Source organism: Morone saxatilis, unplaced genomic scaffold (assembly GCF_004916995.1).
Source record: "Morone saxatilis isolate NCDOM2014 unplaced genomic scaffold, NCSU_SB_2.0 Contig12, whole genome shotgun sequence".
Taxonomy (NCBI): Eukaryota; Metazoa; Chordata; class Actinopteri; family Moronidae; genus Morone; species Morone saxatilis.
This window is the reverse complement of record NW_023339674.1, coordinates 2,518,483-2,546,023: the sequence shown is the minus strand read 5'-3', so window position 1 is coordinate 2,546,023 and position 27,541 is coordinate 2,518,483. Positions and strand designations below refer to the sequence as shown.

The 27,541-nt window shown below is 40.8% G+C and overlaps 1 protein-coding gene across 2 annotated transcripts in view; it reads left to right on the top strand.

Moving 5' to 3' along the window:
• exoc2 (exocyst complex component 2) overlaps positions 1-27,541 on the top strand; it is a 47,727-nt gene that overhangs the window by 7,940 nt on the left and 12,246 nt on the right. For both annotated transcript variants that reach the window (XM_035653914.1, XM_035653913.1), the window contains exons 2-13: positions 2,494-2,645; positions 4,759-4,935; positions 6,529-6,655; positions 9,056-9,169; positions 10,145-10,269; positions 16,166-16,246; positions 18,349-18,494; positions 19,783-19,864; positions 19,982-20,084; positions 21,655-21,773; positions 26,340-26,453; positions 26,839-26,963. In XM_035653914.1, the coding sequence (XP_035509807.1) occupies positions 2,528-2,645; positions 4,759-4,935; positions 6,529-6,655; positions 9,056-9,169; positions 10,145-10,269; positions 16,166-16,246; positions 18,349-18,494; positions 19,783-19,864; positions 19,982-20,084; positions 21,655-21,773; positions 26,340-26,453; positions 26,839-26,963 (1,431 nt within the window). In that variant the 5' untranslated portion in view covers positions 2,494-2,527. The remainder of the gene's footprint in view (positions 1-2,493; positions 2,646-4,758; positions 4,936-6,528; positions 6,656-9,055; positions 9,170-10,144; positions 10,270-16,165; positions 16,247-18,348; positions 18,495-19,782; positions 19,865-19,981; positions 20,085-21,654; positions 21,774-26,339; positions 26,454-26,838; positions 26,964-27,541) is intronic.

Sequence of the window (27,541 nt, the reverse complement as noted above, 5' to 3'; positions counted from 1 at the left end):
TTACAAAGTTTATAATGTTCAGTTTTCAATAATGTGCATGTTGTGAATGTGAAGGAGGTGGTGTTGTACTGGACTACATTATATTAAAAGGTTTTTCTGGATTATTAATATTAATGTTTTGTACTTTACATTTACACACATAAGGGGGGCAGAATATTAGAAACATGTCAGTGTAATTTTAAATTAACACCTCTATCTCGCGGAACATTATGGTCGTTGTAAAAGTAGACTTTATGGCAGAACTGTTGCCTTGGGTTGTGCAGGTGTCCCTAATAAAGTGGCCACTGAGTGCAGAGCACAATACGTTGACTGGTGTTTATTTGAACTCACCATGTCTGACGAGATAGTTGTGCTTGCATATGGCGCTGCAGCCTTAAGTCAGAGGCCTCTGTCTATACGACTTCACCCAATGCCAAGTTGCCTCAAAGAGCAGTCCTGTGAAATATATTCAACTTAAGATTATTTTCAGTATTGATTGGGGAATGACTTGACTAATGAATTAAGTGTTTGGTCTGTGAAATGTCAGAAAATAGTGAAAAATGTCCAAAGTGGGGTCTTCAGACGGAACAATTCAAACCCCCCAAATATCTAAACTGTAAAGAAAAGCAGAAAATCCTGAACTAAAAAACTTGGCCATGTTTAGCATGCCAGTGTCTATTTAAATTCCTGTTGACTGATTAATCAACCAATTGTTGCCATATTAAAGGTGAAGGTTCATAAAGCTAAAGGGTCATGTCACATACGTGATTCAGGCAATACATTTTTTTACATTTTGTCTTTTTTACATTTTTTATTTAGCCTGAAAGCTTGATTTAAATTAACTTAATATTTACTAAAAAGAAATCTAGCAATTTCTTTCTTTTTTTAGAGTCATTTTAATGCCACCCTGTTTGCATATCAGGCGATCCCATTAGACCTAATCATTCCAGTCATTTATCAAAGACAAATGCCAAACATTGCCTGTCCCAGCTTCTCCAATGTGAGGATTATCTGCTTTCCTCTGTTTTATGTCATTGTAAACCTGATTATGTTTCAGGTTTTACACTGCTGGTCACACTAAACTAGCAATTTGAAGATGTATCCTTGTTCTTTGGAAACATTTTAATAATAATACTAATAAAAACTACAATAGATTAATTCATTATTGGAATAATCACATCTTTCAGTCCTCTTTATAGTTCTTGGTGCTTGCACTGGCTGCTGCAGGGGTTAAAACGTTTTTACAGGAAAGTCTCTTTAACAAGTAGACTAATCAATGTTGTGCTCTGTCAGTTTTGATTTCCTTTGATACTTTGGCATGCCCGTTGGCTCTTGGAAGTCTTCTTGCACCTCAGTTGTACGCCTACACTTAATCAGTGACCATATAACTGTGCAAAGGGTTACCACTGTGAACTTGCTGCAGGTCCGGTCCGTGTGAACTCCTGCATTGTTTGTGGAGAACGTGTTTTGGCTGCGGAGCAAAAGGGCGGAAGCCTCGCTCAAGCTGCTTCAGAGAGTCTAGATTGGTCAGCCTTTTTCAGACCTGGCAGTCATTTATTAGCAAACATCTGTGCTGCTGAAACGCATCCTTTAATTTTTTCATTTGGAATCTTTTCCCCTGCTCTGCTCAGCCCCAACATGAACTGATTTGCATGGGCGCTCCTTCGTTGGTACCATGAGCTGCACTGTATTGTGTGGGCTTATGTGGAATGATTGGGGAGTCCAGGTTTATTTATCCTTCGCTGTGAGGTTTACATTCTTCCTTTCCTCCCTGCTCTCTGTCTGCTCCTTTACTCTTGGCTCCCTTCTCTATTTTTCCTATTATCTGAGAGATAACTGCTGCAGTGCATACATTGTTTGGAGACCTACAGGGTGGGAAATTACTAGCTGCCAGCCAAAATGCTGCTCATATTTTGCTGTCCCCCGCTCTGTTCTTAAAACCTAAATATGTGGCTGCCTGGTAACTCTGTAAAAGCGGCTGGTGAGTTTTAGAAAATAATTGACCATATTTATTATTCGGAGAGCCTTGTGGGTTCCACAGCTACGGTTCCATGTTGACATAAAGATTATTTTTCCATCCCCTTTTTAAGACCTGGTGGTTATTGTTTACTGCAGATAATTCTAATAGATCTGGGTGTTTTTATGTCGCCGTTGTTAAAATGTTTGTCCATTCTTACAGCGGTAATCAGCCTATATTATATCTTCATAAGTTATTTCAGCTTACAGAGCTATAACTAATGATTATTTTACCCGTCAGTTGGATTTCTTTTATGTCAGTGTGCAACCAGCAAATGTTTTTACTTAATAATTTACTTAAACATTTACCGGTTATTCAAACCCTTCATTCATTTTCTCTAAATAGACAAATGTAATGATACTCTGATCATTTTGCACCAAATGCTTCATTATTAGATGTTGTTAATTGAAATGTAAGTGTGTGCTTTATTGAGTTTTGTGTTACTCACAACGTCCTCTAATGTCTGCCTCCCTCTGCCTGTCTTTTTCCACGTTCAGGTCGACCCAGCGTTCCCGTCTGCCTCAGGTCACCATGTCTCGTGCCCGTCAGCCCCCGCTGGTCACGGGCATCTCGCCCAAGGAGGGTGCGGCTTGGACCAAAGTCACCATCCGTGGAGAAAACCTGGGCATGGGCCCAGCCGACCTCATCGGTAATACATTTATAACCACATGACTAACCACACGCACAGCTCTGTCTTGGTAATATGTTGTCTTTTCTAAGTTTGTTTAATTTTTTAAAATACATTTCTGCTCAGCAATATTTGTATTCACGGGGAATAAAGACATCCATATTCATCCTTTAACAAGCTTTCTTAATAAAATATATATGTAGGTATGTAAACTAATGTATCAAGATAAATATACTGAACAGTAAACATGTATTTTTTAAATTAACAAACAGATATAAATACATTGGTGTAAGATGTCAACACTTCATGTAATTAACATTTCTTTGTTTTATCATAAATAATAATTCTTATTTGATTATTTTTATTCTTTGTCTCTCTGTGGCAGTCGCTTTTGTTGGAAAAGACACAATGAGTAAATTTAGCTGTTTTATTCATTTCAGTCATTTCATTTCTGCTCTGGTACATAGTAATTAGTAATTAGTAACTTAAGTCTTATTAACTGATTTTATTAACTTATCCATCAACAAACCACAGCGACCCCTTTTTTAAACAGGCTGGTGTAAGGTTTGTTTTTGTTTATATGATATGTGAGTGGACAGGACGCCTGATTCTTTTCCCTGCTGGAGTTCCATCACTTTTTCACCATTCAGGTTTTATTTTCATGTCAATTTAATATGTAGAGTAAAAGAATACTTTCCAAACTCATGCAAGTTAAATACTAATTATGTCAACCATTTTTGTAGAGAAAAATTTTTTCATTTCATATACATCAGCAATAGTTAACTATTAATTTAAACTGGCTGTATACATACATTTTTAAAGTGTTTAAATATATGTTGCATTCTAACAAATATTTTCTAAATTGAGGCCGTTTGGTTCTTCTGTTAAGTTACTGAAAATGTAGGTACACTGTAGACACAAGGTGAAAAAACATTAAATTAGTTTATACAATTTCATTGTGCAATTATAAGCAGAGACACATGCTCTGTGAATTTATTGTATATGTACAAATATTTAAAGTTTGAAGTGCTCTTTATAGCTTACATAAAAAAAAGTGGTAGAAGCACTCCAGGACTTAAGTTGAGGGAAAAAAAACAAGCCAAATAAAATATTGAGATTTTTTACTGTTATGTAATTGGGTTTAGCTTCTAACTCTCTCTGCAACAAACTAAAGACACACATTTCTGTTTCTGTAAATATTTAGATTACTATATGCCTAGTTTGAGAAACTCAAGAGCTTATCAACAAGCATTAATATGAAAGTTGTTGGTGTTTCTTTTTTTTATGACTTTCAAGAGCCACACAGATGAACTACCTCCATCTTGTTCTTATTATGCGTTTGAACGTCACACTTTTTCTATACCGATACTTTCCTTCATGTTCGCCAATTCCCCCTCTAACCTACTTCTTAGGTTTGAGCAGAGGTGGGGAAGGAGGGGGGGTTGCAAGTCCACAGGACTCACACACTGCTCCATGCTTGGTATGCCGTGCTCTGGCCCGTGATACAGGTCTATTTCTGACCATGAATATCCCTGGGGCCCGGAATTAGACAATTAGATATGCACAAATGTGTGTGAGTGCTTATGTATTCAAACAAAGTGGCCAGTAGAGAACAGAGGCAGGAAATGGGGCTCTAATGGGCATATTATTCACGGTTTTATGGGCTATTTGTTGATCAGCTTTCACAGGCTTTTATGATGTTTGATTATACACACATGAAGCTTTCTGAATCTCCTCGGCTGGAAACGTCAAAGTAATCCCTGTGTCTGTCTTCTAGTGTCCAAATAGTTTTCAAGAGGGTTTAAAAAGAGGACGACAGATGTAGGGGCAGAGTGCACATTGTGCCAGTAATGGGCCACTTAGCACTGAAGTGACACACGTTAGCTTAAAGGAGCTGAGTGAGAGGAAGGAAGGTCACGGCCACCCACACCCATCGCGACCCCAACTTGAACTTTGAACCATCGTGACAGTTTGACTAAACTTGCTGATAGACACCAATTCTGTCTGAGTGAGCTCCTCTTGTTATAGATTGTCTGTGAGTGTGTCGGTGCTACGTTCTGTTTATTTTTGCTGTCACTGTGTGGCTGTATCTCTCACCCTTTTCACCTTTCCCCCCTCCTCTCTTCCGCCTCAGGTCTGTCGATCTGCGGCCATAACTGCCTGCTGACAGCCGAGTGGATGTCGGCCAGCAAGATAGTGTGCCGCGTGGGTCCTGCCAAAGACGACAAGGGAGAGATCATTGTCACCACCAAGTCTGGAGGTCTCGGCACCTCCACGGTCTCATTCAAACTGCTCAGGCCTGAGAGGATTGGTAAGACTCACAATAAAATCAATTTTATTTGCCAGCCTGGACAATGAGAGCAGATTAAAGTTGCAACCAGGGCTGAAGCTAATGATTATTTACATCAGTGAATACATTCTCTTCTTTCTTACTAATCAGAAAATGCATGTCACAAGTTCCTAGAGCTCAAGGTGAGGTCTTCATATTGTTTATTTTTTCCAACCAACAATTCAGAACCAAAAGATATTGAATTGACAGTGATACAAAACAGAGACAGGCACCAAATCCTCAGATTTAAGATGCTGAAATCAGCGTTTTTGCTTGATAAACAATGAAGACAAACAATGAATCGATTATCAAAACAGCTGCTGATTGTTTGAGCACTAGTTGCAGCCAAGTTCAGTTTATTCAGCCCAAAATTACAAGTTTGTCCCACAGGGCTTTACAATCTCCATGATACCTTCTATGCTTACAAACTTGATTCAGATAAGGAACATTTTTCGCGAATTTTCACAAAAACAAACCATATCAAGATTAAAAAATAATAAATAACAGCAACAGAGAGGTAGCAATCCCTACGGTGGGCGAGAGAGCTCCATGGTCTACAGCTTTTTTTTAAAAACATTTAAATAGACAAAACACAAGCAGATGAAAAAGAAATTCACCACTTTTGGCAACACATACATCACATGGATTAAAAAAGACAAATAAATACAACTTCTGCTTCTGTGTATGACTTGAAGCATTTCTGTATTTGCAGCACATTTCTTTATGCCTCATATCTGTTGTCAGATGTGTGAATGTGTTTTTCAAACTGCTGTTTTTTATTTATCTGCAGGTTTTCCTAAAAGTGTGTTGTCAAAGTGAGAAGATATGTTCTTCGTTTCCTTATGTTCTGAAATGGCAGAAAACACAAACACTTTACCTAACCTGACTACGCCAGATGGTTTGTTACGCAGTACCATCTGGGAATTCTTCATTGGAAACTATTTCCAAAAGGGCAGGCACTTTTAAAAAATACTCAGCCGCTGATTGGATGAACTATCTGTCTATCACTTTCTATCACAAGCAAACTTTAAATAGTCAGATCAACGAACCACATAATGTAGTCGAAGAGAAAAAATATATTTTGTATTGAGAAAAGCCTTTCTTTCCTCTTCCTCTGTGAAGAAATACTCTGCAGTTCTTATGGTACTTAGTGCTAGCAGCATCTACGCTAACCACGCTGGGTCACACCTAGCGGCAAACAACTCTGATTGGTCCGTACCGCTGTAGTTTTCCACCAACTCATAGATTGAAGCCTGGCAAGATGGATTCCTGTGTGATCTCGTGGTTTTGTGATCTTATGCGTCCAGCTGCCTCTCAAGGTTACACTTAACAAACATTAGGTGCTTCATGTACAGAATAGAGTAGACAGGGTTTATGCTAGTTTAATTACAGTCCAGAGTAACATGGTTATATATTAAGTGAATAAAAAGTAAAGTATAATATAGGGTGCTGTGTGAATGTGCAAAATATGTTTGTGAGAGTACGGCTGTGTGTGCGAGTGCACATCTGGGATGTGTTGCCGAGGTCAGTGATGTGTGTCTCGCCTCTCCTCTCCTATCGTGCCCTGTCCTGCAGGTATCCTGGACCAGTCTGCTGTGTGGGTGGATGAGATGAACTACTACGACATGAGGACCGACCGCAACAAAGGCATTTCCCCCCTCTCCCTGCGACCCAGCAATCCACTGGGCATCGACTTAGACAAGTATGGGCCGAGAACATAGGAATACACACACAGACACAAAAATCTCTCAGCACAATCACACCGCCATAAACACACGCGCTCGGGTTATTGAGTCATGGTTTACATCCCTAAACAGAAACAAACTCTCCCCATATGCAGGCGTTTGAAATATTATGCCAACACAGCAATGGCTGAACTGCCTCTAACCGCTGCTCACAGGGAGTGGAAACAGAATAATTGTGTATAAAGCAGAGAGGACGACGATAGAAAGGGATTTGGAAAGAACTAAAGCAGCGACCCACACACATGTTTGTGTGCCGCCTCAGAGCAGGCAGCATGGTGCTGCCTCCCACACGCCTGGCAGGGAGTGCAGAAGTTGTAATATATAGTTTGTATTGTCAGGTTCTGGCATTTCTAGCTTAGTGTTTGTTTGGCTTAGAGGGGCCGGGGGCAAGTGACCGCTCGTGGCCAGAGCCGAGACCCCAATAAACAGGCTGTACCATTCACTCGTGTCTCAGGGTTACATTAAACATCACAGTTGATGTGATACAGCAAGAGTTTCAGAATAAAACCTTCTTTTTAAGCATTTAATTGGATGAGCTATTTGTTAGTGAAAGAGCATCACTCTTGTGTGCATCTCTGGATGGTGAAGTCACTGGATGGTTATTCAGCTGTAGCTGTTAGCACCAGCTGTTTGTAACATCATACTTGGCCTAGATATAATGTAAGTGTTTAATAAGTGGAGGTTGAAAAGTCACTGGATCAAAACAGGTTGCACCACACCGACTAGTTTATACATGGAGCTTAGTTGTAACTAATTATATGACCCACTTAAAGTGAGTAGAAGTAACACGGACAACATATTTGACGTCACACTCAGATTGAAATACTGTCTAAGAATAAATGTGTAAATTGGAGATATACTGCGCAGACTATGTCAGTGAGTGATAGCAGTTACTAACCTCAATCAACCAGTGCTGTTCAAGAAACTGGCAATATTTTCATGATGTTAAATCGAAACGACACAGTGAAATTGTATGTACTGTAAAGAAGTAGAGCTAGCTCGTCTAGGGTTTGGCAGTAAACAGGATGGTGTATCGGTCAGGACACAGGAATGAAGATGAGGAGACGTAATTTCTTCTCTGAACTGTGATGCGTTCCAGCAGTATTTATTTGCACAGTGCACTCAGTGTTGTCGTCAGTTTTCCTTTATTGACTCAGTACTCGGGAGTATCGCAAACTAGATCACGCAGGAAGGAATAAGGATGGTAATTGTCCGAGGTGCAGTACTTGAAACTAAAGGTGGTGCAAACTGATGAGCCTTCTATGCAGAAATCATATATTTGGACTGCACCATAAAAACTAAGACGTTAACTGTGAGAAATCGATTTTGCAAATATTGGTAAGATTAGAGAGCAATAGTTGCAGTTGTTGTAAGGGACTTTCTTCAGTAAGCATCATAGTTTTGGTGTCTCTTGGTATGAACAGAAAATAATGAGGATTACAAGGGGAATGAGATCTGTAGCATTTTGTCCTGTGTTTCCTTTAAATAAACTAACTTCACTACATTTTAAATTTAAAATGGGCACACTTACAAAAACTCTCTCTGATATTTAAATCTTTAAATTTTACGTTTTTAAGCTTGCAATTTTACTCTGTTTGTGATCTTAACCATTGCAACATCTCTACCTGCAGTAATAATATTCAGTTCTCAAAAGTCCATATGCAGTGAATGTGTGGTCCTACCTGCATATATGTACTTTAAAAATGAGGAAACGTGCACTTTCAGTCTGTTTTTATATAGTCTCATTTAACCATTGCAACAACTCTGCAGAAATAATATTATGTCATATACGTGAATGAGTATGTGCTTATGGTTTTGGTGTGCATGCGTCACAGTGTGCACTCTTGTGTATAGATTTTCAGTTTCATAGACCTCAGACATTAATACTGTACTGTCCATGTGTGGGTTTTTCTACATATGTGTGTGTGTAACTGCAGAGTGGGTGGTGGTGGTGGTGGTGGGGGTTTGGTTTGTGTAGGCCACGGGTCATTAGTAGAGATCAAGCTTCCCTAATGAGTGCTGGGTCCTCCAGGGGCACCCAGGCGTCACACACTGCACTTCCCACGCCAAGCTCTCCCAGACTGGGTACTTTTTGACTGCACACTGCCCCCTGCTGGAAAAGCTGACCCAAACATCACATTAAAAACGTATATTTACACAAATCATTTTCCAAATTCTCATTCATATATTTATACATGTATTTTTTTTTATTTAAGAATACAGTTTGGCTGTGTGGATTGTTGTTTTCTTACTGTTTATATACTATGCATCTGTACAGTGTACATATTTTATAGTAGAGTTTGTCTCTGTCCTGCTGTTTCTTCTGTGTTAATATTTGTTTATCTGTCTTCTCCCAGAGGCAAAATCCCTCAGAAAGACATGGAGCTGACATTTCCAGGAATGAGTGGAGACTTTACCAGTGAGAAATTCTCTGCCACCTGGTACCTCATAGAAAACCATTCAGGCTCCAGGTAGGTCTTTGGTTTTCATTAACCTTAAGCTACCATCGCTCATAACTACTAATAAGAACTGGGAAAAAAGACAAAGCAAAAGTAGCAGTTAAACATCTGTCCCTTTGACCCGAACCCTCCAGAAAGCATTTTTATACCGTAGTATGATTTACCTCTTGATTCTTAATGGTATATTTAAGGGGTTTAGAACATATTGTATATATGAATCATATTCAAGAAATTCAAAAGAAAATGAGTTGGACAGACTGCATGGAAAAAAAGACCGAATTAGTAATGCTTTGTTTTGTGACGTTCATTTTGAGCTGATGGTTTCTTGGCTGAATCTTCACATGGTTATTTAGTCCTTCAGAGAGCATTCCGGTATGTAGACGAGACAGTCCGATGACCCAAAAGCCCTGGGACCAGTAGACTGTCATGTCAGGGCAGAGGGGAGTTATTTTGGACTCTCCTGGCTTCCTCTCCCCGTGCTTAGCCTTCCAGTAACCCAGACCCCAGGATCCAGCATGACCAGGGGCCTCTGTTTGGACCTCGCTGGGTGACTGTTTCTTCCTGCAGAGGAAACTTCACTCAGGACACTGACACACAGACACACGTAGTCTCATCAGCCAAAAATGTGTGTGTAATTGTGTTTCTGAGACACATGCTTGTGTGCAGTAAAACATATGTCTCATGACAACAAAATGGCAAAATAATGTAAATGTAATGTTGTGCCATTAATTGTTATCAAGTACAAATGCCAAACATTTGTTGGTTCTGGCTTTTTGAATATGACGATTTGCTTCTTTCCTCTGTTTGACATCGAAAATTGGACTGTTGGAGCAATTTAAAGACGTCGTTTTGAACTCTTGTAATGGGCATTTCTTCTGAATTTTGTGTCATTTTATAGACTAAACAATTAATAATGAAATTAATGAAAGTAATCACAAGGGGCAGGCATAATGTAATGGCATGATCGTTTTGTTTTTGTTTCCTCAGTTTCGAGCAGTTGAAGATTGCGGCCAGTAATCTGAAGAAGCAGGCTACTAAGAAGAATGAGGGGAGTCTGGCCTATGTGAAAGGAGGCCTTAGTACGTTCTTTGAGGCCCAGGACGCTCTGGCAGGTGAGAGGGATTAACACATTTTTGTGTGCTGTGGAACCGCACCAAATGGTCTACAATTAATACACAAACTTCCAAATCATCACTCTTCATTTTTGCTTAGAGAAAGAGCTCTTGATTTTTGGAAAGTGTGCATGAGTTCGTGTCTCTGGATTTTTTATTTTTTTCCCCACATGCGGTTTAGCGGCGGTTGATTAAAGAGGCTCATTTGGACGCTGTGTGAAAACCCTCCACTTTCTGCTACAGTTACACCAGCCAACCACAACACGGCTAATTCACCTTCATCAAAATGAGATCAGCTCTCACCTGTCACACACAGTCTCGCTTGAGTCTCCCTAGAGCCTGGAAGTGGACACACACACACACGCACATTTGACCACATTGAGTTTGAGATGCCAAAAAGATTTCAAGGTAGCAGAGACTGACTGCTGTCGCTCTGCCAGGTACCTCAAATCAATTGTTTGCTTCATCATTCATACTTTTGTCTGTTTACTCTCTCCTCCCGCCATAGCCGCTCAGTTACTTCCCCTTACTATTTATACGTACACTTTTCTGCCTCCATCATTATTATTATTGCTTTCCGTATGTTTGTGCCCCGTTTGGGAGAGAGGCAATGTTTTCATTGTTAGTGGCTGAATCTAAATAAACGGAGCAGACCAACACAATGCAGGCCAGAGTATTAGGACTGATAGTGCTGATAACAGACCCAATATGACCAATGGGAACAATGCACAGTCATTCTCACGTTCAGACTGAGCGTGCCTACTGTGTGCCCACTGCCCCAATGGGAAATGTACAGTCCCTACAGATGGAGGAAGCAGTCGGCCATAGATGGACTCAAGTGACCTGTGAGCCAGGAGGGCATAATGATGCTTTATGACCTGTGTGACAGGATGGGATTTACTGTATTGGCCTGATCTATGAACCCACTTATAAAATGCCCCACTTGCTTTGCAACAACTCTTTTTTGGATATTGACTTTTAGAAGATAAGGGACACTTAGAATTGAACAAAGTGGGCAGTTATAGCATGTTTTACACATTTATTATCAAATTTATATAACGGACAGCAAAACCTTTAATTCAAAATAACCAACAAACGTGACAAATGATAGTCTTAATGGTCTTTAATTCTGTTGTATCACTTGAAGGAGAATCAACATTAACCAGTGGAAGAAGGTTTGTAGTGATTTTCAAAGGTTTATATAACGTTAATAACACCTGGTAGTTAGCAATGCTCGGGGGAAAAATCTTGCACATATACATTTGCCAAACTCATCAGTTAGTCCTGCTCCTTAAAGCCTTCTCTCCCTTGAAAGTGAAGCACTATATGATTACATTAAAGCTGCAGTCAATAATTTTAATTTATAAAACAGAGCTGAAATGAGTTATCATTTTGCCTGAGACTCTAGGTCGTTGTAGCTGCTTTAAAACTTCTAATCAAGTCAAGTCAAATTTGATTTGTATAGCCCAAAATCACAAATCACGAGTTGCCTTAGGGGCTTCAAAATCTGTACAACGCTCAACACCCGCTGTCATTAGGGTAAGGAAAAACTCCCCCCAAAAAATCCCTTTTAATGAGGAAAAGGTGGGAAAAACCAAAAACATAAATCTCACATCTGTCTAGCTTGTCCAGTTGTGTTCAGTACTTATGTTTAGCCTTTTTAGAAAAGGTTGGAATGATTGTTTTTAGCATTCTCCCGGCTGTCCTTTTTGAGCTTGACCTTTTCTATGCTTTCAACTTGTTTTCACTTGTCATCAGTTAATTTCCTTCATGGCGACAACACAAAATGTACAAGAGGTATTAGAAGCTCAGAAGCTAGGCTCACTTACCACTTTCAGGCCTGATTTACCAGAAACACTATTAACGAACATCAACAAACTTGCTTGCTCACCAGTAAGGTTAAAATCCAACATTAGCATAAAGAAACAGGCCCACTCTGTAACATAGAATAAGTTCTCACTTTATTCAAAGAGTTCTTAATCTGTAAATGTCTGTTCCTCTAATATCATACAACTCCCACTCTTCAAATGTCATTTACACAGAAAACATTATTACATATTCAGATCAGTAACGTGACTCAAAAGATAATTCTTAAGCTTCTTAACTCCAGTCTTCTCACTATGACTCATTACAGCGCTGCAACATCCTTTCTCGGCCAAGATTTGGCTCTCAGTCATAAAAAACGAAGTGGTAGCCCAGAATGGATAGCTCAAGTGGAGATATTCTGTACACTAGGTATGGTCAGCCAAACCGACATACCAGCCGCCATGCTGCTTGCGGCCAGCCAGCTCGAGACAGCTCTGTAATAGCTCACTGCCAGGCCTAGTTAGCACAGCTGTCTGAGCAACTGTGAATCCTTTCTTTGTCCCTCAGCAGCGTTTGGCACGTCTCTGTTGTTCTGAGTCGTTCCAAATGAACCTCACCTGAGATGTAGCAGTGAAAATTTTAAAGAAATGAGCTGTGAAAAAAAAAAGAAATTAAGAGGGTGCTTGTGTGTTCTCGTTGTTCAGAATTTGCCGTGTTAGAAGTTGCTGTAGTGCTTCCAGCCCTCTCAATCACCATCAAGTCATTTTTGTCTCCTCCCTTGTTTATTTTCAGTTCTGCTTGCATGTGAGATTTTTATTGATGACTTTAATAGAAGTCCAGAGTTATTTTTTAATGCAAGCATACAGCTGCCGGCAAGGTGGAAACGAGGAGGAGAAGCCAAATCTGGGAAAAGAAATGAGTCGGATAGAAAATATTTAGAGCAAACAGCGGGACTATGACTTAAATATTCATGGGGGTTCTCTCCCTCCCTCTCTTTTCTTGTCCGCACTAATTGCCTCTTAATTGCTCTCCAGTTTTACAAACCATCTCCAATAGAAAAAGCAAAACAAAATCCCACGTCTCTTTTTAATGAACTATGAACTCTGTTCTTAAGCAGACAGTTTAGACTTTTGCATCTGCAAACCACAAATCTTGTTAATTACAGAGCTGTTTGGGTAAGTTAGCTAATGTCGGCTTTTGGCATACGGAGAACAAGAATGGGGGACTCCAGCCAGCTTGTAATGCTCGGGTTGTAGTCTTAAAGCCTCTAAAGGGCGGATCAAAGGTGCATCATCAAGTTGCATGGCCTCAAAAGCTTTGCATGGTGAGAGTTGCACCAGATTAGAATCCATTCTTTTAGCACCTTGTTAGTTTTCAACCAGATTGAGCAATCCATATTAGTTTCTTTATATTTATTAAGTCGCAGGGAGCTGCCGACAAAGTTGTTATAATTCCTAGCCTCATGTTACTTTATAGGTGGTATATAGATTTTAAAATTGGGGAAAAGAGTCCATTGGTATCAGATCGATAACCTGTATCAGCAGATATCCCAAATTGAGTTATGAGAATGTTTATCAGGAGTAAAAAGTTAGGTGGGTGCATCTTTAATTACAAGGAAAAATGTCAAGCACATATCCTATTGTACAGCTGCTTTTAAGTAAAAATTAAAAGGCGCTTACATTTAACTTTCAAAATGTATTTTATTTTATTTTATTTTATTTAGAGAAGTAACAGTGTAAATTAATAAATAGACATAATAAGAAAAAATAATAATGTTCAATTGGCTTCCTAAGATACAACAAAGAACAAACAACACAGGGCATGCTGTTTAAAAGGACACACAGGTGGTTGGACAACTGGGGACATAAATGAAGACGCGTTTGACACAGAAGTAATGCAGTGTTTCAGGCTCAGACAGGGTTCACATGGTTAGATCCTTTTAGTTTGCAGGTGGCCTAGTTATTAGAGGTAGATGTAGTAGTAAATAATGTCATTTCAAGCACCTATATGTTGATGTTGTCTGAAATGTCATGACTTCCATCAAGTCCTTTTTTACTAGTTTTATGGTGAAATGCGTGTGTTACTGGTCTGTTTTTTATGCTACTTTCAAGTAGTCTCATCAAGTAATTTTTACCCCATTGGAAGAATTTTTGTTTTGATATAATATTTTACTTGCAGTGAGGAAACAGTTGGTCCTGTAAACAGTCCATGTGAACCGCCACAGACTGTTGAAAGAAATGGAAGGTTTTGGGCATGGAGACTGTTTGGTTGTGGAGCCTGAGTGACAAATTAAGCCGTGTTTCTGAGACAGAGCTGCTCCGGCTGATTGACTGACTGACTGACTGACGGTCTGTCAGGGAGTCCAGGCTTGTTTCTACTAAAATGTTGAAATTTGAGGTTTTTCATTGTTGTGTGAAAAGGAAGTCTCCCAGTGATGCAGGAAACGGAACGGCTACCGTGTTCCAAAAATGCCAGATTCCCAGGGCCTATTCCCCGAGCCCCCAGCCCCGGCAGGAGTCAAAACATCTCCAGCTTTAGAATCCAGGGACACTGTATTTTTATTCTTATTCATTTTTTTCCCCTCAATGGTTCCAGGAAGTGAAGCTGGAGCTGCGGCTCTTCCTCAGGTCCTGGCTGCGTGTGTTATCCGGACTCTGACCTGATGTTTAGGTTTGCTGTGACGTCACCAGCCCCTCAGTGTGTGACAGATGCAGAGGACACACAGCTGGCAACAGGGCAACGGGGGGGGGAGTGGGAGTGTGGAGACGTGAAGCAGACCTGCAGTGTGTGTGTGTCTTAGTCTTCCTGTGTGTTCAGCCCTATCAATCCTGTGCTGTCTCGTATACACTCCCATGTCTACGTGCCTGTGTCCGAACCTGCATCTGGACGCATTTTCTGCCAGTCGGCGAGCAGCGAGGGGTCCGCGAAAGGCCAGCGACGTCCATACTGATTAGGCCATGGCATGTTTGAACAGTGTGTTTTAGGAATACCTCAGTCTCTGCCTTGAGGCTTCTGTCTGTCAGAATGGACCCACATATTTATTTGCAGAACTCTACCCCTTCACTTTGCCTCCCGCTCCCTCTGCTGTCTCCAAGCGCTGCTAACAGCCAGTATTTGTAGTGGAACAACTGTGGGAGAAGAAGGAAGGCAGGGAAGTGGAGAGGAGAGAAATGAGAGGATCGTTATCCTTTTTTTTTCATGTTTCTGTCTCTTAACTTCATTCCTGAGATGTCTGCCTGTTGCATATTTGAATCGCTCCGCAAGTATGTATGAGAAGGTCTCCTAAGCCTTCTCCACCTCTCCTCCACTCTGTCAATAAACCCACACTGCAGCTCTCAGCACCCAGCTGCCCACTACTGCACACCATTTATTTATTCACTGGGGTAGCCACACCACTCACTCTGCCTCTTTTTCTCTCTCTATTTTCTCCCCTCATTCCATCTTTTCAAATTCCATCTCCCGCGTAAAGCTCTTCATGCTAAGTGATGGATACAAGCCATCAGAGGGTTCCTCCCACTTCCCCTGAGCAATAGTCATTTTTGGCATCCAGACCTCCAGCTCTGCTCTCCCAACTGTTATTTTTCAGAGAGTTGAAACATTTTAGATTCACATTACCTCCAGGTCAAAGGGCTCTAAATGTCCCAAGACCACAAAACGGTGCTGTTAATGGCTCTGCTTAGGTGAATTGATCCAGTACAGTCACCACTGGAACAAGGTCAGGTCCTGTTGCGTGGGAAACAGGCACAAGAGGGGGGTGGGTTCAGTAGTAGCATCTGTGGGTGGAGATCAGCGAGGTTATCTCCCATCTACCACTGGGGTAGGGCCTGTTTATTGTTTTACCTTCGGTTCCTGAAATTGAAAATGTTCCTGTCTCAGGGGATTGGTTACGTTGGTTACTCTGCAGTGTGGAGAAAAGTTCTGCTTTTTTTCTTTTTCCACATTTCTTACCATCATTACTGTACTGTCTGTACATAAACTCAACATTCATGCTAACATGGCATTATTATTAAATATTTTATTTCAGGGGATTTATAGTTTTGTCTATCACAGTCTTTTACAATATGAATGAATACTGATTTTTGTGTTGCAGCGATCCACCAGAGGCTGGAGTCTGACGGTACAGAGAGAGTGGAGGGATCAATGACTCAACGGCTAGAAAACATCCTCAACAGTAAGCATCTTTCCAACCTCAAAGGAAATTGCAGATTTATTGCACTCCTCATGTTGTTGTGCAGGATCTGTTATTCAGGCCCCATTTCATGTTTCATTTCATACATTGATAGCAAATGACAAAGGCATGTGACTGTATCCCAGCTGGTTTTAGAATCCGGTTTGAATTTGGACACAATGCTTAATACCACCATCTGGGGTGCATTTAACTTTTTAGTTGTTTGACAGCTTTCCAGTCTATTTGAGATGCATGAAGAAGTAAAGTAATTCATCACTGAAGAGAACACGTTGATTATGTCAGTAAAAAAGTAACAAAATCTATTGGTAGAACTACCAAAGTGAGCTATTTTAACTATCACTCTTTTGTACATTACAATTGCTAAGCTAATATGATTCACAATTAGTGGGAATGATCATTTTTAAATCAAAATACTCATTTTCGTTAAAATCTATTAAAATCATGATGTGACATTTGTTGGTGTCTGTACCAATCACCGTCTGCAGTACTACAATACTCCATTATGATGCCCTTGTGTCACACATTTGACCTTTATCAAAAAATTGTAGCTTCTGCCATTTGGATATTGCTCTTGGCCATACTGCGATTTGGATAATATTTTGTTTAACTGTGCAGCTGTACTTTCTTATATACCCTTCATCGTTCTTTGATTTATCTTTATTCTTCATAGACTGGCCGAGTACATTTTCAGCAACGCTTCAGAATTTGGTTTTTAAATCACAACCCTTTTAAAAGCGTTGCACTCCTTTGGCTCCAAACTTTAACTTGTTACCATTTACATTAATGTTTCCCAAAGATGTACCTTTTTGATATTCAGAAGACGAAATAAAGAAGGAAATCCTTCATGTCGTTTATTCAAATGACTTCACAGATCCACTCACTTAAACAGTCTTCTAATCTTCATCATCCCAAATATCTTACTAGCAGTCAATAGGATACAAGACTCTTACATGTGTGTTCATGTGAACTAAGTGTAACTTGATATGTCATATGATAACAAATGGCAATATACAGGGGGGAGATTGTAACCCCTGTTGTCTGAGTGAATGGCGAGTTAAGAATATTTAGTCACACTGATTGCAAAGTTCTACGCCCAAATCTTATGATATATTGTTTATTATATAATCGACATATACTGTGTATTTGACATTGTTTGACATTATTTTATATTTTTTATGTAGAGATAATGAAAGAGCTATTTTCGGGTTGCCACCCCCCTGCATGTTACTTTTGCTTATTATTTTTTACAGTATGCCCTTGAGTGGATCTTTACATGAAATAAAACTCAAAGGGCAAAAGAGTCAAAGTAATTATGAGAAGAGACAGTCTAATGCTATGATACCTAACTTCACCATCCACCAGTCATCACACACTGATGCACAGTGTGTATGTACAGCCGCCTTTGTAGATCTTCCCCTTTTTAACGAGCAGATCCCTCAGCAGATCCTGTGTTCCCACCCTCTCATCTCATACATGATAATGTGACTTTTCTAATGGAGGGTCAATAAGCAGGTCCTTTTCCCGGAGTCTAGAGTAAATAAACCTCCCAGCCGGACGTAGCTTTCATCCCCACAAGCCCCAGACTTGTGGGCCCATGGCCCAGTGGGCCCAGGCCACCGTTCGCCCCCAAAAAACCCATGCATCAAGCACACAGCACCAATCAGCCAATCACAAAACAAGAACGTTACTTTCATGACAACTCAGATTTGTGAGTGAAAAATGTGAAATATTCCTCTGTTCGGTCCCATGCTGGTTTTCCTTCAGGGATTTTGTTTTGGGGGTGGGGTTTTGTTTTGATTAGAAGAACTCATTTTTTTTCTGTTTGACGGCACATCCGAGGCCACCCACGAAGCCAGTTAACTGTGCAAAGGTTCCACTAAGCTGTCCGACTAAGAGATAGCTGTCACTTTCTCCCTAGCAGCTCAGTCTCTACTGTTTCAGAAAGCATAGAGAGCAGGAAGAAAACCAGAGACCGACATTAAAAGAGAAATGTGGTATCAACATTTATTTGTATAGTAGCCTATCCAGAGTTCACATTTTCTCCTGCCTCTTTCACTCTCACTCACTCTCCGTCTTCCTTGTAGGAGCGAGTGATACCGCAGATACTCTTTTCCAGGAGGTCTTGGGGCGGAAAGACAAAGCTGACTCCACACGCAATGCACTCAACGTCCTGCAACGTTTCAAGTTTCTCTTCAACCTGCCACTCAACATCGAACGCAATATCCAAAAGGTACTACCCCAAAAATAACAATAGAAACACCAGCACATGTATATGACTGTTAAGTACCTAATATAAAATAAATACAGCTTCCCTTTGCCTCCACACCAGCACACTTGTAATGCTGTCATTTGAGCCCTGAGCTGTGTGTAGTGAGATATTGGATCATTCATCGAGAGGGGAAAAGCCTTCAGCTCTGAGTGATGGAGGAGGTGAAAATCTGTTTTACAGTCTCTCAGCATAGAATGTTTAGATCTGGTTATTTGTGAGGCTGTTGTTTTCATCTTGGTGTCCATGATACTAATCATGAGTTCATTTAGCTGTCATAACAGTACATTGCCATCTCAAAATGCGGGAACACTGTCGGGTGCACAGAATCTGTGGGTTAATATTCCTCAGTTATTATAAAACCCAGCCAAGCAATCATATAAGCTAATGGCTCCCATGAGAATCTTCCCATACCATTACAAGTCCACCAGCGTCTGTAACTTCGCCTCATTTCATTTTACTTTTGTTGTCCCTCCACGGGAAACTGTCCTAACAGCAACCGTTAAAAATACAGTAGAAGACAAGCAGCATATATACATATAAACATAACCCAAGAAAACAGCAACCATACAAAACTAATAAACCAATAACCCAGCCACAACTACTTAACAAAGTTAGAGACATAATAGCATAAGTTGCAAAGTAAGTTTGAACAGTTTTATATCTGTTGAACACCTGAACTCAGGCTTCAAGAGGCAGTGATACCTGCTGTCCAAAGCTGACCATGTCCAATTTTTGTTAAAACCATAGAACAAAGGTGTCAGTTAAAGTCTGTATTTAGGCTACAGTTCATGTGTCCCTGTTTCTGAGCTTCAACTTATTACTGTGTTTAGAGATGTTTGGATACCATTTTGTCATTCCTGATACTTGAACTTTATGCATTGGCCGATCTGATACGTGTGTAAAACGAATAAAAAAATAATGCGATTAGGGTTAGGGTGTCCCGTTTAGGAGCCAACAAATAGACGTGTACTCGCCGATACATGATCCTGCATTTTAGGCATTTCTGATGCTTTTTCTGTGTTTAGCTGCAACAAAAAGAGCATTCAACATCATGGGATTTGTAGGAGAAGCTGACCTTATAATGATAAACTGTTAAAGTTTTTTTAAAATATAATACAGTGTTTCCCAGACAGCAGGCACAGATTGGATGGCAGTCATCCAGAGGGTGGAGCTAGAGAGGCTTGTGTGTGTCACTATTCAAGCTCAATGGGATGCATCATTAACTGAATTTACTTCTCTCTTTTGTCAGGGTGATTATGATGTGGTGATTAATGACTATGAGAAAGCCAAATCTCTCTTTGGCAACACCGAGGTCCCTGTTTTCAAAAAAGGTAAACAGATAATTTTTTTACTTTTCGTGTTTTTACCTCAGCAGCTGAATGAAATTAAGTAAAATGTCACTCTCTTTAAATGATTCTCTCTATTTAATATCTGTTACTCTGCTTTAGTGTATGCCGAGGTTGAGACGAGGATCAGCGCTCTGAGGAGTCTCTTGTTGGAGAAACTGCTGCAGACCCCGTCAACACTGCACGACCAGAAGAGATACATCAGGTCTATTTACATTTTTATAATCCTGCAACAGCTATTTCATACCATCTGTCTGTATTCCTCCCAGTCGTCATGTCGTGGGCTTTATACATCTCATACCCGCCAACGGGTTCATTATCTACGCCTTTTTTTTACATTTCTCAGTCATGTGTCACCCCATCACCCTACACATTACAGACAGGCTGTGTACATTTAATATAAAGTCATGACATATTTCTTATACCCATTCATTACACTCCTTTTGGTTCCTTTCATGTCTATCTTTGTCATCGTTTACCAGAACTTCATCCTCCATCCACTTTCTTCTGTCTGCCTCTCACTTTCCTCTGAATGTTCACTAGTCTTCTCAGCTTTCTGTTGTCCTATTTTCTTGTTTCTGTTCCTAGTTTTCCCTCTACCCTGCCTTTCTTTCTTTCTTTCTTTCTTCTCTCTATCGTTCTGTCCATTCATACTTGTGGTCTCTCCCGATTTATTATTGTTAAGACCGACCTGTCAGGATCACAGAGACCAGTCCTCAACCACACGGCAACATCTTTCATCCTGCTGCATTAGGCACGACTCTGAACGCCCACTCAGCTCCTGTTTACTCTTGCCATAGATGGTGGGAGCTGTGTGTGTGTGTGTGTGTGTGTGTGTGTGTGTGTGTGTGTTTTGAGCCTGTGAGTCTTGCTCAAACTTCTGAAAGATGCCACCTAATGAGAAACAAATGAGCGGTTGGTTCATAGGATGACAGTAGAGGGAGCCAGGCCACAGCTCAGTGAGTGAGTCATCTGTCGTCCCACAGGTCACTGAGTGATGCCCAGGAAATAAACCTCTGGGAGAACGATGATTATGGGTAGAGAGATGGATAATTGTTTGTGAGGTTCTGTGAAAGAGGATCAAAAATTCCCTTTTCTGATTTTTAATTCATACATGTTCTCTGCATACATTTTTGCAGGTAAAAATATCAAACATTTGTGCACTTTGCTTTAGTTTTGCTTTAGGATTTTGTATGCTCTTTTACATGGATGTATTAATATATTTTCTTGCTGAATTCTTTCTTGTGCTTTGAATTTGTCTATATTCTATTTGTATTTGCACATGAACTTAAAACAACTATTTGGAATTGTTACGCGATTATAACATCTTTCAAATTATTTAGATTAGAGCCTGGCCGAATATTTATGTTCACAGCTAACAAAAGCCAATGTTTTTATAAGGATGTCTTAAATTTGGTCTGTGACCAAGATATGTACTGAGTGGGACATGTTACAATTGAAAAATAAATCTTTTAAATATAATCTGAAAAATAATGTATGTCTCTAAATTATATACATGGCCTTCACCTTCACCAGGTGTCAAACCACCTGCGGGAGACTTTGGACTAACTTGAGGACGCTCCTTACCATCATCATAAACGCTGTACTACACTAAATATAGAAATATCTTTTGGTGGTGGAACTCTTTACTAAGACTCTTTTAGATGATTTTGTGCCTTTATCCTCAAGGAGGCAATATTTGCCAAAATGTTGCGTAATGGAATTTGCAGTTATATAATGTATATTTTTTCCCCTGTGTTTCTGTGCACACGTAGGTACCTGTCTGACCTGCATGCTTCAGGTGACCCAGCATGGCTGTGCATCTACGCTCAGCACAAGTGGATCCTGCAGCTGATGCAGGACTGCAGAGATGAGTTCATCAGTGGCCAGAGAGGTGACTTACTCACATAAGCACACACATGTCTGAGCTAACTCGCTTTACACACGAAAGTGAAAAGCCCGTATTTAGGGTTTCCAATCAAACGGCTGGTGGATGTCATGCGAGTCTGAAGGCAGCTGAGGGAAGAGAGAAAGCCAGCTGCCTCTCTGTCGTACCAGCTCTCTGCTTGCATTCCCTTCTCCGTCACCGCCCTCCCCTGCCTGTTCTGAGGCCCGCGTGTTTATTTTTTCATGAATGTATGAATAAGATGAAAGTGAGGGAGCATTGGCTTTGGATTTGGGTTTCAGGGCTTGACATGTTACTGCACACGCACACATACAAACTCTCTTTCTCACTCACACACAGCTTCACAGATGGATTGGAACAATTAACCCCAATTAAGCTGTTCCTCTGTTAAATCAGCCAGCAGAAAAAAATGTGAATGTGAAACCGTCCGCTCAGGAAGAACAGCGCCAACCACGCTCACACACACACACACACACACACACACTGCTACAGCCATACTTACACAAAGGCACCCATACAAATACATTGTGAGTGGGTGGCTGCTTCACATAGTGCAGCTGGAACATAAACACGTCTAATGCTAAGGGTAACAGTGGTTTCCGGGGCTCAGGCTTGATGGATCTGGAGGTTGGTGTGCTCCCTGCCTCTCCACAGCTAAATATCATCTTGATTATCATGTCAGGGATGGCCCCTTTTCAGTCCACACATGCATTCCACAGCAGAGCAACATTGGGCAGGGAGTGAATCTGCATGCAAATCACATGCAACCCAACCATTCTGAAAATTGCTGGTTTGCAAAAATGTCCTGAAACATAAACAGAAATGCACATTTACAGTTAATTACTTTAATATAACAGTACAAGAAATATAGAATACAACTTAAAGTGAAGTTGTAGATAAACATTAGATCGAAACAATATTCTGTCTACAATACAATTCTGACACTGCGTAAATAAACACATTTCAAGTCCTCGTATATAAAACACATCACAGTTAATTGTCAGTGTCTTCCAAAATGAATCGAATGAGAGTCCTAATCTGCCTCATCTATGGTGAAGCTCTCTTAAAGTTAAGGCAACTAAAGCTACTTAAGGTAAGTAGGTGAAGGTTAGAGGAAGATCACCTTCATATTTAAAAGAAATAAAATTTGACTGTTTCAACCAGGCGGGACATGAGTTGCTGTCTCGTTCAGGTTTTGTAAATCGACCCCCTCGCTAAGACTTTTCTGCGGTGGCGCGAATAACGTCACGCTACCTCCGCCTCTGCCACCGAGAGAGGACAGTCATCATTCGCACAACCACATGAGGTCACTTGTGAGGAAAATGTAAATGTTCGTTTTAAAGGTACCCTGTGAAGTTTTCCTATAAATAAACACAATTCTGTTTACAGTCATGTTTCTCATCAAAACATTTGCGAAACCAAATTTTTGCCCTGTATGGCAAACAGGGTACATAGAGCATGCTGAGTTCTTCTTGGGCTGATTTTTGCTAGGTGAATCTTAGAAACTTTTTTATTAAACCTAATCTGATCAACTTCTGATAACACAAAAACTTGGAACGGCCAGAAGTCAACATGTGACCTGCAATTGAGTGACCTGAACTGTGGTCAGAGTTGTTTCTGGGTGCTTTGGTGCAAGCAGGGCAAACACAGTGACCTCATCAAAACAGCACTACTGGTCTACTGGTCAAACATTTCACAGGGTACCCTGAAGTGTTCCAACAAGTGACCAACACTAATATATTTCTGGTGAGGACATAATAACAAAAGCATACACACACAGAAAGGTGCACACAATCCTTCTGGGGTTTTTTGTGTCATTTCTACTCTTTGTTTGCCGCAGCCAGCCGTCTCCTGTCCCCGCTGCTGTCACACACAGAACCCCTTCCACTCACACACACACACACACACCTGGTAGCTATTTACCATCCCCGCTCTTTGCTGCTCACCTCTCGCCCAAGTACGAAACCCGTACCTCTTGAAACATCCCTCCGCCCCACCAGCCCTTGAACAGCCACCATCATAAAAACCACATCCACTACATTCCCCCGACCCCACTCTTCCTCCAGCTCCCTCCAACACTCACCCCTCCTCTCAAATAGCCAGAATCCCCCCTTACTGGTACCTCACAGCCTGCCCCTCTGCTGGCGGCCTCCTCTTCCTCCTTGTATCACATTAACCAGCTCAGTGTGTTTATAAGCCATCTTTTATGCTATTGTCAGCATCACACGTGGCAGGGATTATTCCTCTGTGATGGATCACTTATGTTTGCAGTAACTGATGTCACTTTTTTCATGTCTCTTGTGTTTCTCAGTCCACAATATGAGGCCAGAGGTCGTTCCGGTGTAGTTATGATTCCATTAATTACCATATAAATTGCCCTAAACGTGAAATAGACCCATCCATCTCTGTTGGAACAAAAGCCTGAAGCTTGAGTTTTCTGGTGAGGAAGCATAGCAGTGTAAGTTGCTTCCGTATGTCTAAACACTCCCATCGTGCCCTGGTGCTGCAATCTGACTCTGCCCGATTCAATTATAAACTGCAGTACTCTTACTTCCTGAACAGCGCTTCTTCTGCCAATATCAATACAATTAGCAGGAAATTTCGTTCGTAGAAAAATAGGTTTGTCAGTGAACAATTAGAGGGATTCTAGTGTTCGTACATTTGACTGGGAAACATGCGGTTGTGATTTTAGGGTCAGTCAGTACCACTCCAGGAGAAACGTGTTAATTCTTACACTTCAATGATCACGTGTTTGGGTGTGCATCAGTGTGAGGTTTTTTTTTAGGTTTTACTTGTCCTCCAAGAAATCTATGAAATTATCAGTTCATTTTTATTCTTTATTATGTGTTTATCTGTTTAACCTGAAACATATGGTGAAACTCAAATTAAAACTGAAAAATAAAGAACTACAAAATACCAAAACAATAGCTGGAAAAAGTTTTTTTTCTGTCGTGGAGGGAATCTGAGGTTATTTTCCACTCCATCCCTAGTTTTGTCTTTTGTCTAACCAGTTGGTTACCAAGCACATCTTCTCAATGCCTCAAAAGAGCTTTGTTTGCTATAAAATATAGTGGTCAGTGTAGCAGGAAGCATATTGACATTTTGGTCTGTGAAGGACATAAAATATGGATGAGAATCAAACAAAAATCTGTAAAAAATAAAATTTTTATGTTCTGTTGAACTAAACTAAATTTAAACAGGAGTCAGTAAGGTGTGTGTGTGTGTGCTTAGATAGAAAGCATGCGTGTGTGGTCATGGTCAGGGACCCCCGGGAACAGGAACTCATCAGACCCGATGAGGAAGTGAGCAGGTGACACACATTTTTTTCAGGGCCTTCAGCACACATACACAGCGGTTCCTATATTTTAACCCTCAAGCTCTTAGGGAGAAACAACACAGCAGCATATCAAATAGTTTGAACACGTAAAGCAGCCATGCGCACATGCACACTCACACCTAAACGGTCTCACACAGGACGCCCGGGGTTCAGCTGACACCTGGATCAACAGCAGCTCTCATCCCTGTAAAAAGAGAGGAAAACATCACAGAGACAGACTCTGCTCAGCTCCACACGGACTGTGTGTCTGTGTCTGTCTGTGTCTNNGTTATATCGTCATGGATACTTCAAGATCAAAGGTATGTGTGTGTGTGTGTGTGTGTATTATAGTGTGTGTGTGTGTGTGTGTGTGTGTAATGTGAGAAAACTTTGTGTTTACAGATAATCTGACTCAAATGAGAATTTCCTTACATTTTCTAGACTGGATGGCTGTTTTGTGTGCACAGCCAGCTCAACCACATTTGCTTGGGGATTTCTCAATACTTGCTTACACACTATATTCAGTCTGTGACTCACCAGTACACTTTTCTCTGTGTGTGTCAGACACATGTTTTGGAAATGTGGCCATCCGTTTCTCTTCGTTTAGACAAACTACATGTAGGCGTATTGCAGCATTGCACGAACTTGGGTTTCATTTTCATTGTAGTAAGTTTGATCCCCTCTCAGCGCTGCAGTGTTTCACTTTCATTCCTGTTTGTCAACTTTCACCCCTTCTTCTGTTATCTTAAAATTATCTCATAGAATTGTTGCACTGAAGTTATCTCACTAGCCGAGATAGGAGTGTGTGTGGTTGCAGAAGGACTGTTTTCATTCGTCGCTGTTGCAAAGCTCCCTGTTGCCATCTAGTGGAGCACTGGCGCTCACCTAATGATCAGACACAACTGAGCCCAGTGTGGCCCACGTAAACCCACTTCACCCCAGTGCTCACAAAGCCCACAGCTCTGTTTCCTCACCCTGGAAACAACGGGACATTCTCTCAGCTGTGGGCCGCGGCAGAGACGGATCAGAACACAAATAAAGAAAGGCCGAGAGGGGCGAGGGAGGATTGTTTGGTGTGAAAGCCTGCTGAGCTTATTGAGGAATGTGGAATTATGAAAATGGCTTATTTGATTATTTGATATCTGAAGTATGTGTTTCTTTTTCCTCCGAGTTCATTTCTCATCCCTTGCCCCCCCTTTCCCCCCCTCCCTCTCTCCTCCTTTCGTTATGTCTGTCAGTGGGTGTCGGAGCTCTGGACCAGGGGGGGGATACCCGTCCGTCTGCACTCGGTAGGCTCAGCAACACTGCGTCTCTGAAGAGAGGGGGCAGCCTGCGAACACCGCGACCCAGCAGTGAGCACCGCAATCATATTACAACTATCACCCACACGCTTGGGAGGGGCTTCCCTGTCTAAGCCGCACTCTGACTGTGCATTTGTTTGTTTGTGTGTGTAACACTTTTTGCCATGTACAGCGCTTAGGGGAATCACAGTATCTAAGAGTTAAGCGTAAGAGTGTGTGTGTGAGTGAGTGAGAGAGGCAGTACAAACAACTGGAGCCTGGTGTGCCTGGAAGTGAAATATTTAGCTCAGTGATTCTTTGAATTACAGAAGCAGTCTGACATTTTCAAAACTTTGCGGTTTGCTACTTCATCCTTTAAGTCCCCCAACACCGTTCAGTACAACATAGATAAGTATGGCGGTTTGTGCAATACAATATCTGTATGTCTTTGTTGCAGCATGGCGCTTTGAAACCCCTCAGCAGGTGCAGTTTGTGGAGAAGCTGTCAGATGTGGTGATTGGTCAGTTGCCCAACTTCTGGAAGCTTTGGATCTCTTATGTTAATGGGAGTCTTTTTAGTGAGGTGAGCTATTACAGTGACACGAAACACACAGACAAAAAATCTATAAAATACTGCATTCAACAAACTTCAAATGAGTTTGCCCTCATCATTTCAACATTTTTCCCCACTTACCTTTTGTGGTATGTAGACACTTGGGTAGCTTGATTTCCTTCTCTGAGATTCCTCCGTCCACCCCAAAACAATGGAGGTGATTGGAATTTCATATGTGGTGCTCAGAGAATAGAAAACAAATCCACAGTAAGGTAGGTAGGTTAAGGTTAGAGGAAGAACACCTTCATATTCAAAAGATATTCACAATGTTATTCAATTGCTAGTGGAGAATCCAATAAGAGTTGCTGCCTTTTGAGTACATTTTATTAATACTTTGGTTCAAAAAAACAAAAAGAGGACATCATTAAGGACTTCAGTTTGGCAGTCTTCAGTCAAAAGACATGTTCTATGTGTGATTTGCGTCGTAAAATTACATTCAATAAACTTTTAATAAGTTATATACCACAAAAGTGTTCAATCAAATTGCTCTTAAAGTGATCCCAGTGATATCATCACCACTGTCGTCAAAAAAGTCAAAGTCAGCTTTA